The 20,419-nt window shown below is 28.3% G+C and overlaps 1 protein-coding gene across 1 annotated transcript; it reads right to left on the bottom strand.

Annotated features, from left to right (window-relative positions):
* Positions 1–464: 464 nt before the first annotated feature.
* LOC126887171 (uncharacterized) lies at positions 465–19,475 on the bottom strand. Its single transcript, XM_050654556.1, has 2 exons — positions 19,307–19,475; positions 465–1,817 (listed from the first exon to the last, which is right to left on the bottom strand). The coding sequence occupies exons 1-2, from the start codon at positions 19,322–19,324 to the stop codon at positions 1,524–1,526; spliced, it is 312 nt and encodes a 103-aa protein (XP_050510513.1). The 5' UTR covers positions 19,325–19,475; the 3' UTR covers positions 465–1,523.
* Positions 19,476–20,419: the final 944 nt, after the last annotated feature.

The raw sequence follows: 20,419 nt of genomic DNA, 5'->3' as shown, positions 1-20,419 counted from the left end.
AGGTTGCGGGTTCAATTCCTGGGCGATTCATATTTTTTTTATTTTTGGTTGTTTTAATAAAAATTTTTTGAAAGTGGTAGATAAGAAAGTTAGTTTGATTTTTAAATAAAATACAAATAACCTTTTAAGTATATTTACTTCGTTTAAATTACCTATTATATAATAGAAGAATATCTTCTTACGTGCGTACAAAGTACACACACACTCTTTTTTTAATACTTCGTTCGTGATCAAGTTGAACAATGTAGGACTCAGGAAATCCACCTGTCTTATCCCATTACCAACTTCAATTGGGTCAGTTAGTTATTCTTCTACTTTTACTTTTTATTGTGTTATTGTTATTGTTTTACAAATTTGATCTATGTATATGGATATCAGTTCTGTGTTTGAAGAAGTATGGCAGATTGCTGCCAATGTCTGATGATTCAAACTCTGAATATGATCTTTAATAAATATCTTAAATATAAATTTTAAACGCAATTTTATTAAATAATATACAATATACAGTCGATATAAAAATATATACTATTATACTAATAATTAAAAGAAACAATAAATTAATAAGAATAGCATAAAAACTAGCAATACATATATTCATTTTATAAACTAAGCAGTCATTATGGCAGATCTCTTAAAAAATATATACACGGTGTTTCATTAATAATTAAAAAGTTTTTAACTGTAGATTATTGAGCTCAAAATATTGAGGTTTGATCCAAATCACCTAGTCCGAAAATGCTCCCTAGCAGAACTACAGCTTTTTGAAGATGGTGTCTTGTAATTAATTTTTTGTTTTGAAAATTTTTTTCAAATTCAAAAAACGAAAAATTTTCAAATCGATTTTTCTAGAAAACGGTGGATCCTACCGACTTGAAGCAAGAGTATCTTTTAGTACCAGAGTACCTCACAATTTAATAATCATTTGTCAAGAATGCTTAAAAAGTTAAAGACATAAAAGTTATGCGATAAAATAACCGTTGCTCTACACAAAAGGGACGCTTATGACCGGTACTAGAAATTGGAAATTTATGGAATTTATTTATCTCTGGAACATAAATAAGTGTACCAGTTTTCGTTCTTCTAAATAGAAGCGTTCTGGAGGTATTTAAAAAAAACTAATTACAAGACGGCATCTTCAAAGAACTCTAGCTCCCTTAGGAAGCATTTTCGGACCAAGTGATTTGAGCCCAGAAATCTACAGTTAAAATATTTCCAATTATTAATGAAACACCCTGTATACCTAAGTAAATAAATTTATGCCAAGCATATACAGATATCCAAAGATAAAAAAACTGTCATTGCACATCATAATATAAGCAAGGCCCTAAAACAACAAAAATTAGACAAGTTCTTGGACTGTTTTTTAACATGTAGGTACTTTATTTTATGGCTCTATTGATTCTAGGATGTGCATAATATAAAATTGTTTTGAAATTCTTGGATATATGTTTTTACCTAATAATCCGTTTTTCTGCGATATGCAATATCTTCTTCAGAGATAACCTTCACCTTCATAATATATTTTAAGCTACTGTTGGAAATCTGTCATAAGAGTCCGCATAATTAGATAAGGGGTGCCTTGGCTGATAATGGGTGCGGTACACTCTTCTGATACGAACGTATGGACGGTAATAATGTCTTCGTGGTGAATCATCCAGGGACTCATCCGAATATCCAATGTCAGGTTCCGCTTGTCTCCTTACCAGAAAGAGTCTGTTGAGATTAGCAGGTGCTCTATCAGCGTAGTATAAATACCTCGAATCATCTGGAACTGGTGAAGCATGTGTGGAGAGAGTCACGAGCATGGTAAGAAGAAACTGAAATCAATATGAAGAAAAGTGTTAAAATATGGTTATAGAGATATGGTTTATGAAAATCTTATGAAATAAAATATAAAATAGGTTGTGTATAAAATAGGTTTGTTAATCATCTTATCGGTTTAAGGTTACGGTAACGGTTTATAACCCGGTCTATATAGACATTTCAAATAACAAAAATTGCCGGAGAGCCAAATTTTGGTGGAGAGCTAGGGTATACCATAACAAATAAAGTTTAAAAAGTCCCCATCGATCCCATGTGTGCGTCAAAAGTTATTCGGGGTCAAAGGTCAAAATTTGAGATTTTTTGGATTTTTTTCGAAAACGGTAAGTTTTATCAAAAAAAAATCTTAAACCAAAGTTGTAGATCTTAAAATTCTCTACAAAAATAGTCCTTACTATTTTTTTCCTAAGAGTTGCCGTCCCTGAGATATCGCGATTCAAAGAGTCACATTATACATGATATGCACACGTTTCCACACCACCTGTGAGGTAGTGTACTCGGCGCGTTTTTTTACCGTGGTTTCCCCTGTAGGCCTACTCCACTAACTGTTTTGACAATTTTAGGATAATTTAAGGAAACAATACCGGTCAAGTTCTAGATATTACCTTATTATTGATATTGATTATTGATATTGCTATTGATTATTAGGTTAACTATTGTTTTGATTTCTTTAGATATTTTAATCAGATTCATATTCTTGAAAGTCTACTTCAACAGTCAAGTCTTCTTCGATTTCATCTTGCCGTCCAAAGTATTTACATTAATGTCAGCATTGTCTGCAACATATTGGATGAATGTGCCTGTTTCTGGTGGTAAAATGTGAGGTGGATGACTGAAAACTGCTGCTGCTTCATAGTTCATTGTTTCACTGTAAGAGGCGCATAAACCAAGAGACGAAAAAATTTGTATGAGACGTTTCGAAGCAAACCGCCGATGAAAAAAAACTGAAAGACCCAGCTGTAGTTTAGATTTAAAGGTTCTAGGCCGAACAGCTGTCATGATGCAGTGGCTAATATTCGTACAAACTAATTTTAGATGATCTAAATTATGACGCTTGTTTTTTAAGATGACTTGTTCCAAAAAATATGACAATGATTCGGGAATATCGTTATTTATATCCTCGAACATTCTACCTGGTGGGGGTACATAGTATTATCGAAAACACAAGATTGAATATCTTCACGAACAATTGCTGCTGCGGCTTTCAAAGTTTTTAACCGCTTGCCTTTTTCATCCAAGTCTTTTTTATCAGACCAGACTTGACTTAAAATATCTTGGTAATTGTCAATAAAACAAATAAATGTTAATTTTCCAGGCTTTTCTGTAATAATAATTCTACTACCATACTTTAATTTCAATCGTATTTTTATAGTTCTGTCATCTAAAACTACATCTTGACAAACATTCCTTAATTCATCCAATGAAAACTGGCAATCATCAATCGTTTCTATGAATTGAAACATTTTCTCCATCGCAGAGTTTACAGTTTCATCTTGTGGACGGCCAATTTTACGACCAGTATTAGGTTTTAAGAAAGATTTGTAACAACTGTCATGGTATTTTGCATCAGCAGCGACTAAATCATACTCAAAATTAATACGTTCAAGAACAGCCTTCGAAACATCATCAGAACGATCTTTAGCTAATTTCAACAGGGATTCTTTGAATTTTAGTGTAGTTACGTTACGAATTATTTTTCGAAGATGCTGTGCTTTCTTTATCTCAGATTCTTCATTGGCTTCATTGCCACAAAATAAACAGTATTTTTTAAAACAAAAATGTGATTTACTTACTCGCGTTCTAGTATGAGGTGGACTTACTTTTGAAGTACTAGCCTGTTCCTCCTCACGTCGTCTTTTCACTGCAGCGATTGAAGTTTTCCGAATGTATGATTTTCTGCAATTCACGTGTATTGTAACGGATTTTTGAGTTCTTAAATACTCAATAAACTCATCACCTCTCTCGACACTAGCCTCGATTAAATTTGGCATTTCACGATCAACCACAACTGTTTTAGTTTCACTTAAAGGTTTATTGCAAATAAAGCAAAACTGAGACATTTTTAAAACTATAAAATTGTAGGTACAAATAACGGTAACGGTACTAAATGGTAGAAGCTTGTAATAGGTACTTATATTCACTTGAACTGAACCTTTAGCACTAAAAGAAACAGATATTATGAACCAGACCTACGGACAATACTGTAGCCATTGCCTATAATAGACAATCTGTTCTTTTTTAAACAGTGGTATATGTTCTATAGCCAAATGTTTTTCAAGGCCACGTGGATAGAGGAAATTCAGTTTGGGACTGATTACCTTTTGAAGAAATATTTTCAGAATAGTATAATATACTATATAAAAGAGACACAAATAGGCATTTATACTTGTCTTAAGAGCCACATATGTATATACGTGGCTTATACAGGGTGAGTTTTTAGTGCGGGATCGGTCGATAACTCCATTATGGTATAAAATATCGAGAAAAGTTATTTAAAAAAAATGTAGGCAATGGTATTCTCCACGCTTGGAAAATATGTCCATTTCTACAGGGTGATCAGTAACTGCGTGGTATATCAAACATATAATTTTTTAAATGGGACACCCTATATATTTTTTCATATTTATATTTCCCTCATAATTCTTGTTCATATAATATATGGTTTTGCATTACAATACAGAGTATTTAACAAGTTATGACCATTTATATTTCGGAATCACTATGAGATTAACACCCTGTATATAAAGAAGTAATTCGTATACAATAATTTGTTTTATGTAATAAGATAAACAATATACTGTAGTTTTTAAATTAAGTCCAATTCACATCATTGACGAATATTTGTATACAGGGTGAACTACAAAACCAAATTACGATTTTCTCTATTTTTTTAAATGGATCACCCCATATTTTATTTTTCAAAAATATTGTATTTAATATACTCTTTTATTTTTATATAGCATTTCCTATATATAAACTGATTACTTTCCGAGATATTTTTAGCTTTCTTCAAATTTCGGGAATACATTAAATTTTTCTAGTAGAAATAAGTTAGTATTGAGTGATAATTAAACAAAATTATTTTTATTAGGTAAATAACTAACACAAAGTATAAACCATAGCAATATGCAGTGAATATACCAATAAATGTGATATTAAGAAATTATCATATTTCCCTAATATACAAGAATCGTAAAATTCCTACAAAAAAACTTAAACTTTGTATTGTTTATAATAATATAACAAGATTATTTTTATTCAATAAATAACTTACATGAAACATAAATCAAAACAATATACCTACAACTGATGTAACAGTTTTTAGATTGGTATATCAACAGCATTCTAAGCCAATAATTTTTTAGTAGAACATTCATTTTTATAAGCACTTTTAAACTACAAAACAAAATTACGATTTTCTCAATTTTTTTTTAATAGATCACCCTATATTTTTTTTTTTTGAAATATTGTATTTATGATACTCTTTCATTTTTATATAGCATCTCCTATACCTAAACTTATTAGTTTCTGAGATATTTTTAGTTTTTTTCATTTGCCAGGAATACATTCAATTCTTAAAAATATAAATAACTTAACAAATAAGTATTATGTAATAATATAACAAATATTTTCATTCAATAAATAACTAACAAAAAAATAATAAACCATAACAAAATTTAATGAATGTACCAATTAATGTGATGTTAAGGATATAAGTCTAAAGTAAATGTTGAAAATGACCACTTTCAACGTCTGCAATTTTGTAACCGATATTCAAATGACCGAGCCACATTTCTAACATTTTTGTAAGTCAATATTATTAAAAGCTTCTTTTATTCTATTTTTCATATCATCAGCGTTGGAGGATGCTTGTGGTATACAAGGTTTTTTATATAGCCCCACTTGAAAAAAATCAATTTTGGAAGAACTGGAGCACCGTTGTATAAAAACCTCAACCGTCAAAAAATGTGGACCAATCACATAATCTCTAACAATATCACCTTAAACATTTATAGATCACCTAGTTTGAGTGTTAACAAAGTAGGGATTTCTTGATGCATATTAATGAAATGTAGTATGAAAATTATATTATTAATAACTGCGGGTCACAATCTGCAATTAGGAATGTTTTACTAAAAACTTCTTGGCTTAGAATGCTGTTGATATATTAATCTAAAAACTATTAAATTAGTTGTATATTGTTTTGATTTATGTTTTGTGTGAGTTGTTTATTAAATAAAAGTAATCTTGTAATTTTATTATACACAAGATACCTATATTTTTTTGTAGGAATTGTATGATTCTTGTATATTATGGAAATTTGATAATTCCTTAATATCACATTTATTGATACATTCATTGCATAATGCTATGGTTTATATTTTGTGTTAGTTATTTATTGAATAAAAATAATTTTGTTTAATTATCATTCAATACCAACTTATTTCTACTAGAAAAATTGAATGTATTCCCGAAAGTTGAAGAAAACTAAAAATATCTCCGAAAGTAATAAGTTTAGATATAGGGAATGGTATATAAAAATGAAATAGTATAATAAATACAATATTTTTGAAAAATAAAATATAGGGTGATCCATTTAAAAAAATAGAGAAAATCGTAATTTGGTTTTGTAGTTCACCCTGTATACAAACATTCGTCAATGATTTCAATTGGACTTAATTTAAAAACTACAGTATATTGTTTATCTTACTACATAAAACAAATTATTGTTTATAAGTTACTTCTTTATATACAGGGTGTTAATCTCATAGGGATTTCGAAATAAAAATGGTCATAACTTGTTAAATACTCTGTATAGTAATGCAAAACCCTATATTATATGAACAAGAATTATGAGTGGAATATAAATATGAAAAAATATATTGGGTGTCCCATTTAAAAAATTATATGTTTGATATACCACGCTGTTATTGATCACCCTGTAGAAATAGACATATTTTCCAAGCGTGGAGAATATCATTGCCTACATTTTTTCTAAATAACTTTTTTCGAAATTCTATACCGTAATGGAATTATCGACCGATCCCGAACTAAAAACTCACCCTGTATGTGCATATAATGTATAAAGTAACTTTTAAAATCGCGATATCTCAGGAATGGTAACTCTTAGGAAAAAAATTGTAAGGACAACTTTTGTAGAGAATGTTAAGATCTACACCTTTAGTTTGAAGTTTTTTTTGATAAAACTTACCGTTTTCGAAAAAAATCCAAAAAATCTCAAATTTTGACCTTTGACCCCGAATAACTTTTGACGCACACATGGGATCGATGGGGACTTTTTAAACTTTATTTGTTATGGTATACCCTAGCTCTCCACCAAAATTTGGCTCTCCGGCAATTTTTGTTATTTGCCAAGCATTGTGATGTGTAAGTTGACCGGATTATTAAGGTTACGGCCCACATTATATTAGGTAGGTATATTATTATAACATGGCATTATGGTTATCGAAGACAAAATAAAGTTTAATACTTTATTTACTCATCATCCACTATGAGTACTCTAAATTTTAACAAAATCTAAATAGGTCAGGAAAAAAATTAATTCAAAGTGTGTTGATTTGACTTGGAATAGCTCAACAATGAACAAATTAGGGTTGATTGAAGATGATGATTACTTTTCTTGAGTACAAATGTGTAACATTCCTGGTAATTTTCAAACAATATCTTTAAATAAATAAGAATGAATAAAATATTGAAAATGAAAAAATGTTAAAGTAATAAAAAAACATATTTTAAAAACAGAACACAAAAGTTGTAGGTGGTACCAAAAAAACTAAATTTTATTAAATTTTTTTAAATTAATATTTTTTAACATTATTTTCGAATAATCATAATTTCTATTTTTTTTATAAAGTGAAAGGCAGATATCGAGCATTGAATTTAATTTAATCTTGCCCAAATACTTTCGCTCCTAGAGCATCTTCAGAGGCATTTCGTGAATAAAATGAAGGTATCCTCGAATGTCATTTATTATGATACTTATCAGATATCTGGCAACTTAAATTAACATATAACTACGAACAATACTCTAAACAAGGGACAAACAGATAAATTTGAATCCGGGTGTGGTAAAATTCTACATTGTTGGAAGAATTCTACATTGTTGTAGAATTTTACCACACCCGGCACTCAAATTTATCTGTTTGTCCCTTGTTTAGTGTATTTGTTGGTAGTTATATGTTAATTTAAGTTGCCAGCTATCTGATATAGGGGAGTGCAATTAGAACGAAAACATGCATTGTTTCGGAAAAATTCAAACAAGCCTATATTTTTCTAAAACTTTTTTTGTTAGTTTGTATTCATATTAAAGTAAAAAGTTCTACTCGCAGATTTGGCCGCTAATTGTTTATTAATTGTTTAAACAATAACAATTGTTTTGTATAAATAATTTTAAAAATATCGATAAATTCATTATTTTACTTTGATCAAATATGTTTCTATTTTGTTTTTAATTATGCTGAATCCAAATATGGCATTGCAATTTGCAATTTGAAAATTCTTATACAGAAGCTCTTATACAGTGTGTCTGCGAAGTCTGCGTAGCTAGGAACCACATGGAAAACTTTTTTATTATCAATTTTACGAAAAAAAGTTAATCTTAATGAAATGCTCTGGATAGTCAAAAATCTAAAACTCAACGATCAGATATCAAATTTTATCAATTTTATACGAGTAATGTCAAAAATATGAATTTCGTTAAAGAGTAAAGTACCTTTATATTCCAGAATATCAAAAAATGCTATTATGAAAAGTTGTTTGAAATTAGAAACTATGTCTAAATATACAATTACATCATTCTAATCGGAAAAAAATAATTTTTCTCAAATTACGGATACTCAACATAATTTTATTACAATTATAATAACTATTTTATTATCACTTTACGAAAAAAAGTTATTCTTCATAAAATGCTCTCCCTGGTCTAAAATCTAAGATACAATCATCAGATATCAAACTTTTTTAATTTTATACGAGGTATGTAAAAAATATGAATTTTTCTTAAGAGTCAAGTGCCTTTATTATTCACAATATTTTAATTAGAAGGATGTAACTGAACACTAAAACAAATTTTTTAGTTCCAAACAACTTTTCTTAATAACAATTTTCGATATTGTGAAATGTAAAGGTACTTTACTCTTGCGTGAAATTCATATTTTTGACATACCTCGTATAACATTAAGTAAATTTGATATTTGATGATTGCATCTTAGATTATATATGATTCAGAGCATTTTATAAAGAATACCTTTTTTTTCGTAAAACTGATAATAAAAAAGTTATCAATAGGTTCCAAGTTACGCAGACATACTGTATAAGAGCTAAAACAATTTTTTTGCTAAACATTTATTATTGTTGAAGCTTATGATTAAATGTATTTTAGGTAAGTTTTACAGAAAAAAGTTTTGATGACTTTGTATAAACATTTTTTTAGCCGGTAATTTTCGGTCTTTGTATTACATTTTTGTTATCTTTCTTAATTTCCTTAAAAAGAAAAAGTTTATTTCATTTCTAAAGTAAAATAATTTAGTGTATTTTAAACATTACATCCTAACCTTTCAAAAAGCACTTATAAAACTGTAATAGATCTGTTCAAACTTGAGTAATACCGTCTTAAAGTGGTGGTAATTCTATAAAACTACGAAGATTTCAAAATTTACAATTTTTGAGACGTCATATCATTTGAATAAAATTTTTGAGATTTTTTTTTAATGAATTATCATTTAGTAAGATGCTTGAAAGGTAAGTTGTGCAAAATTGAGAGTTCTATACAGTGGCGGCTGGTGGGGTAAAATTTTGGGTAGGCCACGCCAGCAAATTACAAATAGCTATGTATAATACATAATATGCAAATAATAAAAATTTATTTTTATGTATAAAAATACTTAGAAGGTAACTGTAACAGATTTACATTTAATTATATTTTTAAAACTAAATAAAATTATGAAATAAAATTTACAAATAGTTTACATATTTTATTATTTATAGAGCAGGTTTATTCTTCTCTCTTTGCTTTGTGCAAATTTGTCAGTTACAATTCGATAATTATGTTACAAGTGGCAACGAGGCTTGGCGAAGGCCCGTTTCAATCGGGCCTATACACCAATAGACCAGGGCCCATCTGTAAAAATATTAGTACATTTGGACGTTGAGAGGTGACTCAAATTTTTTTGCAGAAGTTGCTTGAAAATAACTCAAATAATAATATTTGAGTTATCCTCCCACTCAAAAAGGTCTGGAACATTGTTTAAATAATCAAAATGTCAAAAAATGAAAGAAAAATTCGATTTTTTTCTTCGTTTTTTGATTATAACTTTAAAAGTATTCATTTCCGAGAAAAGTTGTAGTGACATAAAAGTGTTGCGTAATTAAATTTCCTATAATATAGAATTGGTTAAAAATTTTAATAATAGTCACTCTTGTTGCAAAATAGCAATAATTGCTAAAAAAACATACAAAAACAAGTATTCGAATTTTACGTTTTTCAATCATTTATGCTACATATAGGACCTTCATATTTCACCCAGAAAAACTTTATGATACAGTAAAACAATACTGTAAATTTCATTAGGATCGGTTTAATAGATTTTGCAAAATAAATTTTGCAATCCAGCTTTCGCAAAAAAAAATTATATTTTCAAAATATTACAGGACTGAAAATAAAGCAGATAGCAAGTTGAAATTTTTTTTGAGTATAGAAGTGTACTGTACCTTTTATTTGCAATTTGCAAAATTAAAATTGATTAACTACCACGGCGTCAGGAATTTTTTTAAGTAAACATTAATTATTGGTGCTACGCGCAGGACAGCGGATAGTTTGCTCTGATTGGGTATTCCAATGACCTTTGATAATGATTGATACGATTGATTTCGATATAAATAAATAAATTTGTTTATTGCAAAATAAAAACACATACTCTATCCTTTGAAATAACACTTTTTTAGCAAAAACTTTATTTGTTCATATATTTTAACTTAGAGAATAAAAGTTTATTATTTTTAAACATATGCAATTGTTTAAACAATATTTCACAAACAATAATAAAATTAGTTTGATTTTTGTGGAATTAAAATATTAAAATACAACAAAATATAGAGTAAGAAAATAATATATTAAATAAAGATTGGAAGAAATTTTGGTGGAATTCAACTTGTGTGAATCGAACACCGCTGTCCTGCGCGTAGCACCAAAAATTAATTTTAAATTAAAAAATTTCCTGACGCCGTGGTAATTAATCGATTTTAATTTTGCAAATTGCAAATGAAAGATACAGTACACTTCTATAAGCAAAAAAAAATTCAATATGCTATCTGCTTTATTTTCAGTCCTGCAACATTTAAAACAAATTAATTTTTTTTGCGAAAGCTGGATTGCAAAATTTATTTTGCAAAATCTATTAAACCGATCTTAATGAAATTTACAGTGTTGTGTAACTATATTATAAAGTTTTTCTGGGTAAAATATGAAGGTCCTGGGTGTAACATAAATGGTTGAGAAAAGTAAAATGCGAATACTTGTTTTTGTATGGTTTTTTCGCAATTATTGCTATTTTGCAACAAGGGTGACTATTTTTTAAATTTATAACCAATTCTATATTATAGGAAATTTAATTACGCAACTTTTATGTCAGTACAACTTTTCTCGGAAATCAACACTTTTAAAGTTATAATCAAAAAACGAAGAAAAAAATCGAATTTTTCCTTCATTTTTTGACATTTTGATTATTTAAACAATGTTCCGGGCCTTTTTGAGAGGGAGGATAACTCAAATATTATTATTTGAGTTATTTTCAAGCAATTTCTGCAAAAAAATTTGAGTCACCTCTCAACGTCCATCTCAAAACAGATGGGCCCTGGACTACAAGCATAACACGACAATTTAAAAATCATTCTCCGGCAAGTTGCCTAACTTCAAACGCTTTTTGTACGGAGGTCTTATGTGATGTGAGCGAGGTCGGCCAGGCCCGAGCGGGCCTATTAAAATGCCTGAATACAATTCGATGCTTTCTGTGATAATATATAACAAAGTTGTCTTAACGGACGCTGATGTATTGAGTGATTTAGTACAATTAAAAGTTATTTACATGCTTTAACATAATTTTTAAATATTTATATCTTTTTCAATTTTAATGCTCTTAATTATTGGGTAGGCCCGGCCTATCCTGCCTACCTCCAAAAGCTGCCACTGGTTCTATAAGAAAAATTGTATTAGTTACACATTTTTAAATTATTTTTAAACAAAATTCATGTAAGGCTCACTTTCCGCCCACATTGTACTTATGCCCATACATTTTATTTCTTTCTATTATAACCATAAGATAGCTTAATTATTCTTGTTTCATGTTCAATTTGTAAAATTTTATTTGATGAATTAGTTAAAGAATTACATTAAAATAACTCAACCGTGCACTTCACCGTACGTTAATTTACGGAAGATACAGATTTAATTTTAGAAAATTCTTTATATAAGGTTTTTTTTGTAAAATTTTCTGAATTTTTCAATGGTCAAGTCAGTTTTTTTCTAAAATTTATATTTTCGGAGTTATTTAAAAAAAAATCTAGTTTCGTAGTTCATTTGTTTAATAAAAAATGAAGCACCCACTTCTCGAGTAGAACTTTTTGATATGTTGTTTATTAAACATTTCTTAATGAAATTACAAAAAGCTCTATCTTGCTTGATTTTTTCCGAAGTGAAAATCTATATGCGCTCCCCTAATAAGTATCATAATAAATGACATTCGAGGATACCTTAATTTTATTGACGAAATGCCCCTGAAAATGCTCTAGGAGCGAAAGTACTTCTTCTTCAGGTGCCATCTCCGCTACGGAGGTTGGCAATCATCATAGCTATTTCATTTTTTAATTTCAATTTTTAGTAAAGTACTTGGGCAAGATTAAATTAAATTCAGTGCTCGATATCTACCTTTCACTTTTAGTCTAGTAAAATAAAATTACACTACATATAAATCATAATGTAAATCCGTACAGGTTGAAACAAATTTTAAATCAAAGTTTAGGTGGGTACAAAAGATATTTTCAAGAAAGTATCCAAATCATACAAGGGGATCATTGTTTGAATAATTAAAAATTGGTCATTTTTGCGAAAAAATTATTTTTTTAACTGCTGAGGTCATTCAATTACTAATGAAAGTTTATAGGATTATTTTCTGCAAAGTTGAAGGGCAAATCTTTCACAATAGACTTACTAAATTAAATTAGACCCACTATTTAATTAAATAATTGTATATAAATCTTTAAAAACAAATTTGCAAAAAATTATTTTTAGCGTTTTAAATAAACAATATAAAATATCTTTTTTTACAGACGAAGTTGCGCTATGTTACCAGTATTAAGCAAAAAAAATTGATCGAAAAATATTTAATATTTTTTGGGATATTGAATTTGTTTATTAAATGTTACTCTATTCTCAGTTGCAAAAACGCGGTTGTTGCCAAATAAATAATCACCTGTATTAAATCTTATTATTTTTATTTTTATGTATGTTTTCGATAAATGTATTGATACATTCAAATTTCAATTAAACTTCCCCCTAAAATGGCATTTTAAAATTATTCAAATTTGTTTATAATTTGTTTTTATAATAACTAAAGACTGGATTATATGCAAAATGCATATGCATATATATGCTGCATATTTCTCATGTTTTTCATAAATGCATATGCCTTGCATATTTGGAGATTTAAGAGCATATAAATGCATATTTTGATGGGAATTTACTCTACCCCATTTAAAAATAAGGTATATATTAGTAACATCAACATCCATTAAAATAAAATGTGAAAGTAAATATTTTGCTGTTAAGCTCCTTTGTTGTTGTACCCATAAACATAATGGGCGTTATTTATAGCTGCAGGTATCATTATCCGGATATTTAAGATTTATAGACTTCTCAGAATTTACAAATTACCTAAGTAAATACCGATTATATTTTGAATAACATTACAAATATTACCTGTACTTTCTGCTGGTGTCGGCCAACTATGAATTATTCTGGGAAAACCAACCAAAACGAAATTTTAAGCATTTTAAGGGTAGGATAGATTATTTTATTTTATGAATGGTTAGTCTTAAATCAATCGCCGATTATTCAACTTTTGTGATTGCAAGTTATTGACTATACTGTGTAAAAAAATCATTTTATTATTATTGTGAAAATGCCTAAAGTAGCAAGGGAAAAATCAAGTCTTCTCAGAAGTTGGATTGGAAGTAACAATCATCTAAAAGTTATCGACAGTGAAAGTATGTTTTGCACCATTTGTGATAAAAAGGTAAGTTCTCCACTTCAATAGATTTTTAAACTTATCAAACTTCTTTGCACATCTATGTGTCTGTCTATTCTAAAATGACAAACCGTCCCATTTCTTCAAAAACTGTTTTTTAAAGTTCGCAACGGTTTGGCTTATACAGAGCGAGGTGTTGAGAGTGGCCCACCCTGTATACTACGGTACACTGACTGTACTTTATTGTTTGACGATTTCAATTTCACTTTGAGAAATAAAAAAAAATTGGGGGAGGTTTAAAAAGTTTGATCATTTTAATGTAGGTATCTATTTACGAAAACATCTAAAACATCATTATCATTATATTCCAGATTCCATGTCAAAAGAAATTCCAAGTAGTTCAACACATAAAAACTTCACTTCACCAAACTAAGCTATCAAAAAATGATAATAAACCTCGCCAGCAGATTCTACAGAACAGTTTGCAGATTCAGAATACGTCAGTTGGGCAAGAAACCTTTGCAAAGGATTTATGCCATTTTTTTTTTAACTGCAATATCCCTCTGCACAAGTTAGAACATAAATCGTGTCAAAACTTTTTAAAAACTTATTGCAAGATTAAAGATAAACCAGCTCAAATACCAAGTTCTTCAACTCTTCGGAAAAAATATGTCAGTGCATGTTACAAAGATGTGATGACGAGTATTAAAAATCAGTTAAAAGCCGAATATCTTTGGATTTCCGTCGACGAAACAACGGATACAAAGGGTCGACAAATTGCGAATCTAATTGTTGGAGTTCTTAACGACTCTGGCGATTTTAAAAACTCATACTTAATTAGTGTAAAATGTTTGGAAAAAACAAACTATGCTACAATAGCTAGATTTGTTAACGAATCCCTAACAAATTTTTTTTTACCTGATCAAGTACCATTTGAAAAAATATTATTAATGCTTAGTGATGCCGCCTCATATATGATGAAAGCTGCATCCAATCTTAAAATCTTTTTCCCTAATTTAATTCACTGTACATGTTTGGCGCACGGCCTAAACAGAGTTGCAGAGAAAGTTAGAATTGAATTTCCCAATGTAAACACCTTAATAAATAATGTAAAAAAAGTATTTCTGAAAGCACCACTACGTGTACAGGTATATAGGGAGATGCTTCCCGATATTCCTTTACCACCAGAACCAGTATTAACCAGATGGGGAACTTGGCTTAAAAGTGCTATATTTTTATCTGAACACTACGACGACATCAAAAGCGTTATTTCAAGTTTTGATCCGACTTGTACCGCTATTGATAACTGTCAAAATATTTTTAAAGAAAAGTCTATTAAAAATCAATTGTTGTATATAAAATCGAATTTCGATATCATTGAAAGTTCAATTACAAAATTAGAGGCTCAAAATTTATGTCTTCACAATAGTATGTCTATTGTTGATTCGGTTAAACAGAAAATAACAAATCTGAATGGGGAAATTGGAGTAAAAATTAAAGATAAACTTGATGACGTTTTAAACAAAAATGAGGGTTTCACTTTATTGCGTTCAATAAATAATATAATCAATTTTGGAAACTTCGATGAAAATATTAATATGGATCCGTCTCTAATAGCAAAGTTTAAATATGCCCCAATTACATCTTGTGACGTTGAGAGATCTTTTTCTGCCTATAAACAAATATTAACAGATAGAAGACATAATATTAGTTTAGAAAATATGAATCAATATATGATTATTTATTGTAACAATAAAAATATGTAAATTTGTTTTATTGTACTCTTTTTATAATATTAGTTTAGAAAATATGAATCAATATTGTAACAATAAAAATATGTACATTTATTTTATTGTACTCTTATTTATCTTGTGGTCAAAATAAAATATTTTGCCGTTTTATTTGTCACAAAACCTGAAGTTAAAAAAATATATTAAGAAATAATAATACAATTTGGTTTAAATTCAAACCTATTTATTTATTTTTATTATTTTTTATTTATTTATGTATTTAACGTAAACCATAAAATTATTCATATAAAAATAAGTGCATATATAAATGCATATTTGCATGTTAATTGTGCATATTCAGCTTGTTTTAAAATGCATATTGCATGCATATTTTAGACATTTTTTAGTGCATATTTTCCAGTCTCTAATAATAACGTCACGGGGACTAAATATTTTGAAATGCCGTTTCAATAATTGGGTTCCTCGGAATTTTTCACTAATTAACAAATTTTTTTGTCTTTTTTTCCTCTTCTTTTTTTTTTCTTGGAGTTATATTACTACGGGCCCTTTTAGGGTTAAGTTTCATTAAGAATGTCGAATCTCTAAGTTGTAGATTCTAGACCTAGAAATATTAAGATTGGTCTAAAATCACTTAAATAAAATATGGCTACTTACTGAGTTACAGAGTGTTTTATTTAAAAATTTAAAAATTATTTTTACCAAGTATTATCAAACTTTTTGACGTATCCTTATCATTCTTGGCAGAAAGTGTGGGTACTATACAGTCTACTAAATTGTGATAAAGATAAATAAAAGTTTCTAGCTACTACCAGAGGCGTACGACAGAGGATAGTTAATAGTTAACCCTTCCCAAATTCCACGGCACTGAGGGAATTACTATTTTAGTGAAATTTTTCGATTCTCCAATACTTTCTATGTAAATCATTTACTCTTTACTGGTAACGATTAATTATTTTGAATCATTCATTCATTCATTTTAAACTTCCAATATCTCGCAAACTGATAACTTTATCGATACCAATAAAGTTATTTACATACAAAGTATTGGAGAATCGAAAAATTTCGCTAAAATAGTAATTCACTCAGTGGCGTAGAATTTGGGAAGGGTCAATCATTCACTATCCCCTGTCGTACGCATCTGGCACTAGCTAGAAACGTTTATTAATCACAATTTAGTAGGATATATAATAGCCACACTTTCTGCCAAGTATGATAAGGATACGTCACATAGTTTTAAAGTACTGGGTAACAATAATTTTTAAATTTTTAAATAAAACACCCTGTAACTCAGTAAGTAGCCATATTTTATTTAAGTGATTTTAGACCAATCTTAATATTTCTAGGTCTAGAATCTACAACTTAGAGATTCGACATTCTTAATGAAACTTAACCCTAAAAGGGCTCGTAGTAATATAACTCCAAGAAAAAAAAAGAAGAGGAAAAAAAGACAAAAAAATTTGTTAATTAGTGAAAAATTCCGAGGAACCCAATTATTGAAACGGCATTTCAAAATATTTAGTCCCCGTGACGTTATTATAAAAACAAATTATAAACAAATTTGAATAATTTTAAAATGCCATTTTAGGGGGGAGTTTAATTGAAATTTGAATTTATCAATACATTCATCGAAAATATAGATAAAAATAAAAATAATGAGATCTTAATCAGGTGAATATTTCTTTGGCAACAACCGCGTTTTTGCAATTGAAAATATAGTAACATTTAAAAAACAAATTCAATATATCCAAAAATATTATATATTTTTTGATCAATTTTTTTTACTTAATACTGGTAACATAGCGCAACTTCGTCTGTAAAAAAAGATATTTTATAGTGTTTATTTAAAACGCTAAAAATAATTTATTGCAAATTTGTTTTTAAAGTTTTGTATACAATTATTTAAATAAATAGGGGGTAAAATTTAATTTAGTAAGTCTTATGTGAAAGATTTACTCTTCATCTTTGCAGAAAATAATCTTATAGACCTTTATTAGTAATTGAATGACCTCAGCAGTTAAAAAAGTATTTTTTTTGCAAAAATGACCTCTTTTTAATTATTTAAACATTGATCCTCTTGTATGATTTGGATACTTTCTTGAAAATTTTTTTTGTACCCACCTAAACTTTGCTATAAAATTTGTTTCAACCTGTACGAATTTATATTTTGACTTTTTTTTTATTTTATTAGGCTATTTGTAAAATTTATATATTCGAGCATTCAATCATTTCCTATTTTAATTTCTAATTTGTTCACTAGTAGCATTTATTATTAATAAAAAAATATGAAAAACAGTTTTTAAGAAACGCTTTTCTTTAGTTACGAGTGACTAAAATTAAAAATATTATAAAAAAATCAACTAAAAAGCAAAAAATAAAAAAAATTGAAAAAATCTAACACATCCGTTAAAAAAAAACTCGTAACTAAAGAAAAGAGTTTCCTAAAAAAAAAATTTTATATTTTTTATTTTTTACTTTTTAGTCTTACACTTTTCAAATATTAAAATATATCGTCATGTTTATTAAAATATGTATAAAACGTATGATGTACTAACATGAAAAGTAGTCGAAATCGGCAAAAAATTTGATACTTTATTATTTATTTATGAAGCTTAACATAAAGAATTAACGTAAAAAGTGAAATTATGTATAGTTCATATAATTAGCTACAATCTGTAAAAGTTTTAAGTTTTTTCATTGTAAAAAACAAGAGAATTTAAGCATTTTCCGTTAAAATCGTTTTTTTTTTATTTAAACAATTATTATTAAACATAAAAAAAATGTTATTGACTATTCGTATATTGTTCCCGCGAATGCATATGTCTACAAATTTTCAATCATTTGCATTGAAGAAAAGGCAGTCAAATTAACGTCTAAAGATTTGACCCAAACGGTTGAGCTAAAGAAAAGGGTTTAATTAATACGCCAAAACGAATAACATGTTAATTATAGCACAAAACGTCTCTACGGGTAGTTTTTCTAAGACTACGATAAAAACATAAATTTTTTGAATTTGAGTTTTGGTTGAAGTTTTATTTCGTATCGTATTGAAATTTGACATTAATAAGCCCCAAGTTTTATATAAACAAATATATGAGCGTTCAAAATTTGAAACTTTATTGTTTATTTATGAAGCATAACGTAAACAATTAACAATTAACGTAAAAATTGAAATTATGTATAGTTCATATCATTAGCTACAATCCGTTAAAGTTTCAAGTTTTTACATTGTAAAAAACAAGAGAATTTAAGCATTTTCCATTAAAATCGATTTTTTTTATTTAAACAATTAATAAACATAATTTTTTTATTGACTATTCGTGTATTGTTCCCGCGAATGCATATGTGTGCATATTTTCATTTATTTGCATTGGAGAAAAGGCAGTCAAATTAACGTCTAAAAATTTGGCACAAACTACTGAATTAAAGAAAAGCGTGTAATAAAAATAAATTCATCCCAATTTATTAGGTACTTACCAAGTATAGCGCTTCCATTGTAAGAACACTTTTTCAGGATTACGTAAGTATATTCAATGTCAATGTTACTCTTAGAGGGGAAGAAATAAACTGAATAAACCAACAAGACTTTGGCACATTTATATAAAACAACAACCATATGGAAAGTCCTGAGCAGTAGTTAACAGGAAAGATGAATTGGTAATGTCCACAAAGATGACAAAGAGATGAAATACAATTCACACAGTATTATATTATTAATATACAGTTATTAAACATATTCATATAAGTGCGAGGTTAGTTTTTGGAATTGTTTGTTTATCGATTGAGCAATAGTTATGCGAATGGTAATAACTTGTTAATTGTTTAAATTATTTCCTATGATACTAAGTATAATATTTATTCCTTTCAGATACATACTTTTCGGGCGCCTAATAATTAATATGGGTATTTTTTTAAGAACTAGTTGAAATAGAACACATAAAAGAGGATACATGGGTGGCCTTCCTGACAGAAATGTTTAAAAAAGAAAACGAAGAATCTTTATCAGAAACGCCAAATATAATAACTGATGAAAAGACCGAAATTACCCAAATAGATGTGAATAAACAAATTAAAAAATAGAAAGTCACCAGGGGAAGATCAAATACCAAATGAACTTTTAAAATATGGTGATGATTACCTTGTACAACAACTGCAAAATCTTATTCATAAAATAATCACCACGAACAGAATACTAGATGCATGGAGGAGAGCGATCATGGTGATGTTCTTCAAGAAAGGAGATAAGAAAAAACAAAACCCCCAGAAATTATCGAGCAATAAATCATTTAAATTCAACACTCAAATTGACAAGAATTATAGCGACAAAAATAAACGAACGAATAACTCTGCAAGAGGAACAGCAAGGATTTCGGACAAGAAGATCATGCACGGATGCAGTTTTTGTAATAAGACAAATAAAATAAAAATAGCTGGAATACAACAAACCAGCATATATGTGCCAAATAGATTTGTAGAAAGCCTTTGATTCGGGATAGAGTAAGAATTCGGGACGCGATACATCTATTATACGAAAAGGGAATATCACTGGATTTAGTAAAAACCATTGAGAATATATAGGGTGTCCCAAAA

Source organism: Diabrotica virgifera, chromosome 6, assembly GCF_917563875.1.
Source record: "Diabrotica virgifera virgifera chromosome 6, PGI_DIABVI_V3a".
Classification (NCBI taxonomy): domain Eukaryota; kingdom Metazoa; phylum Arthropoda; class Insecta; order Coleoptera; family Chrysomelidae; genus Diabrotica; species Diabrotica virgifera.
Note: the sequence above shows the minus strand (reverse complement) of the source record. Positions and strands in the feature narration are given on the sequence as shown.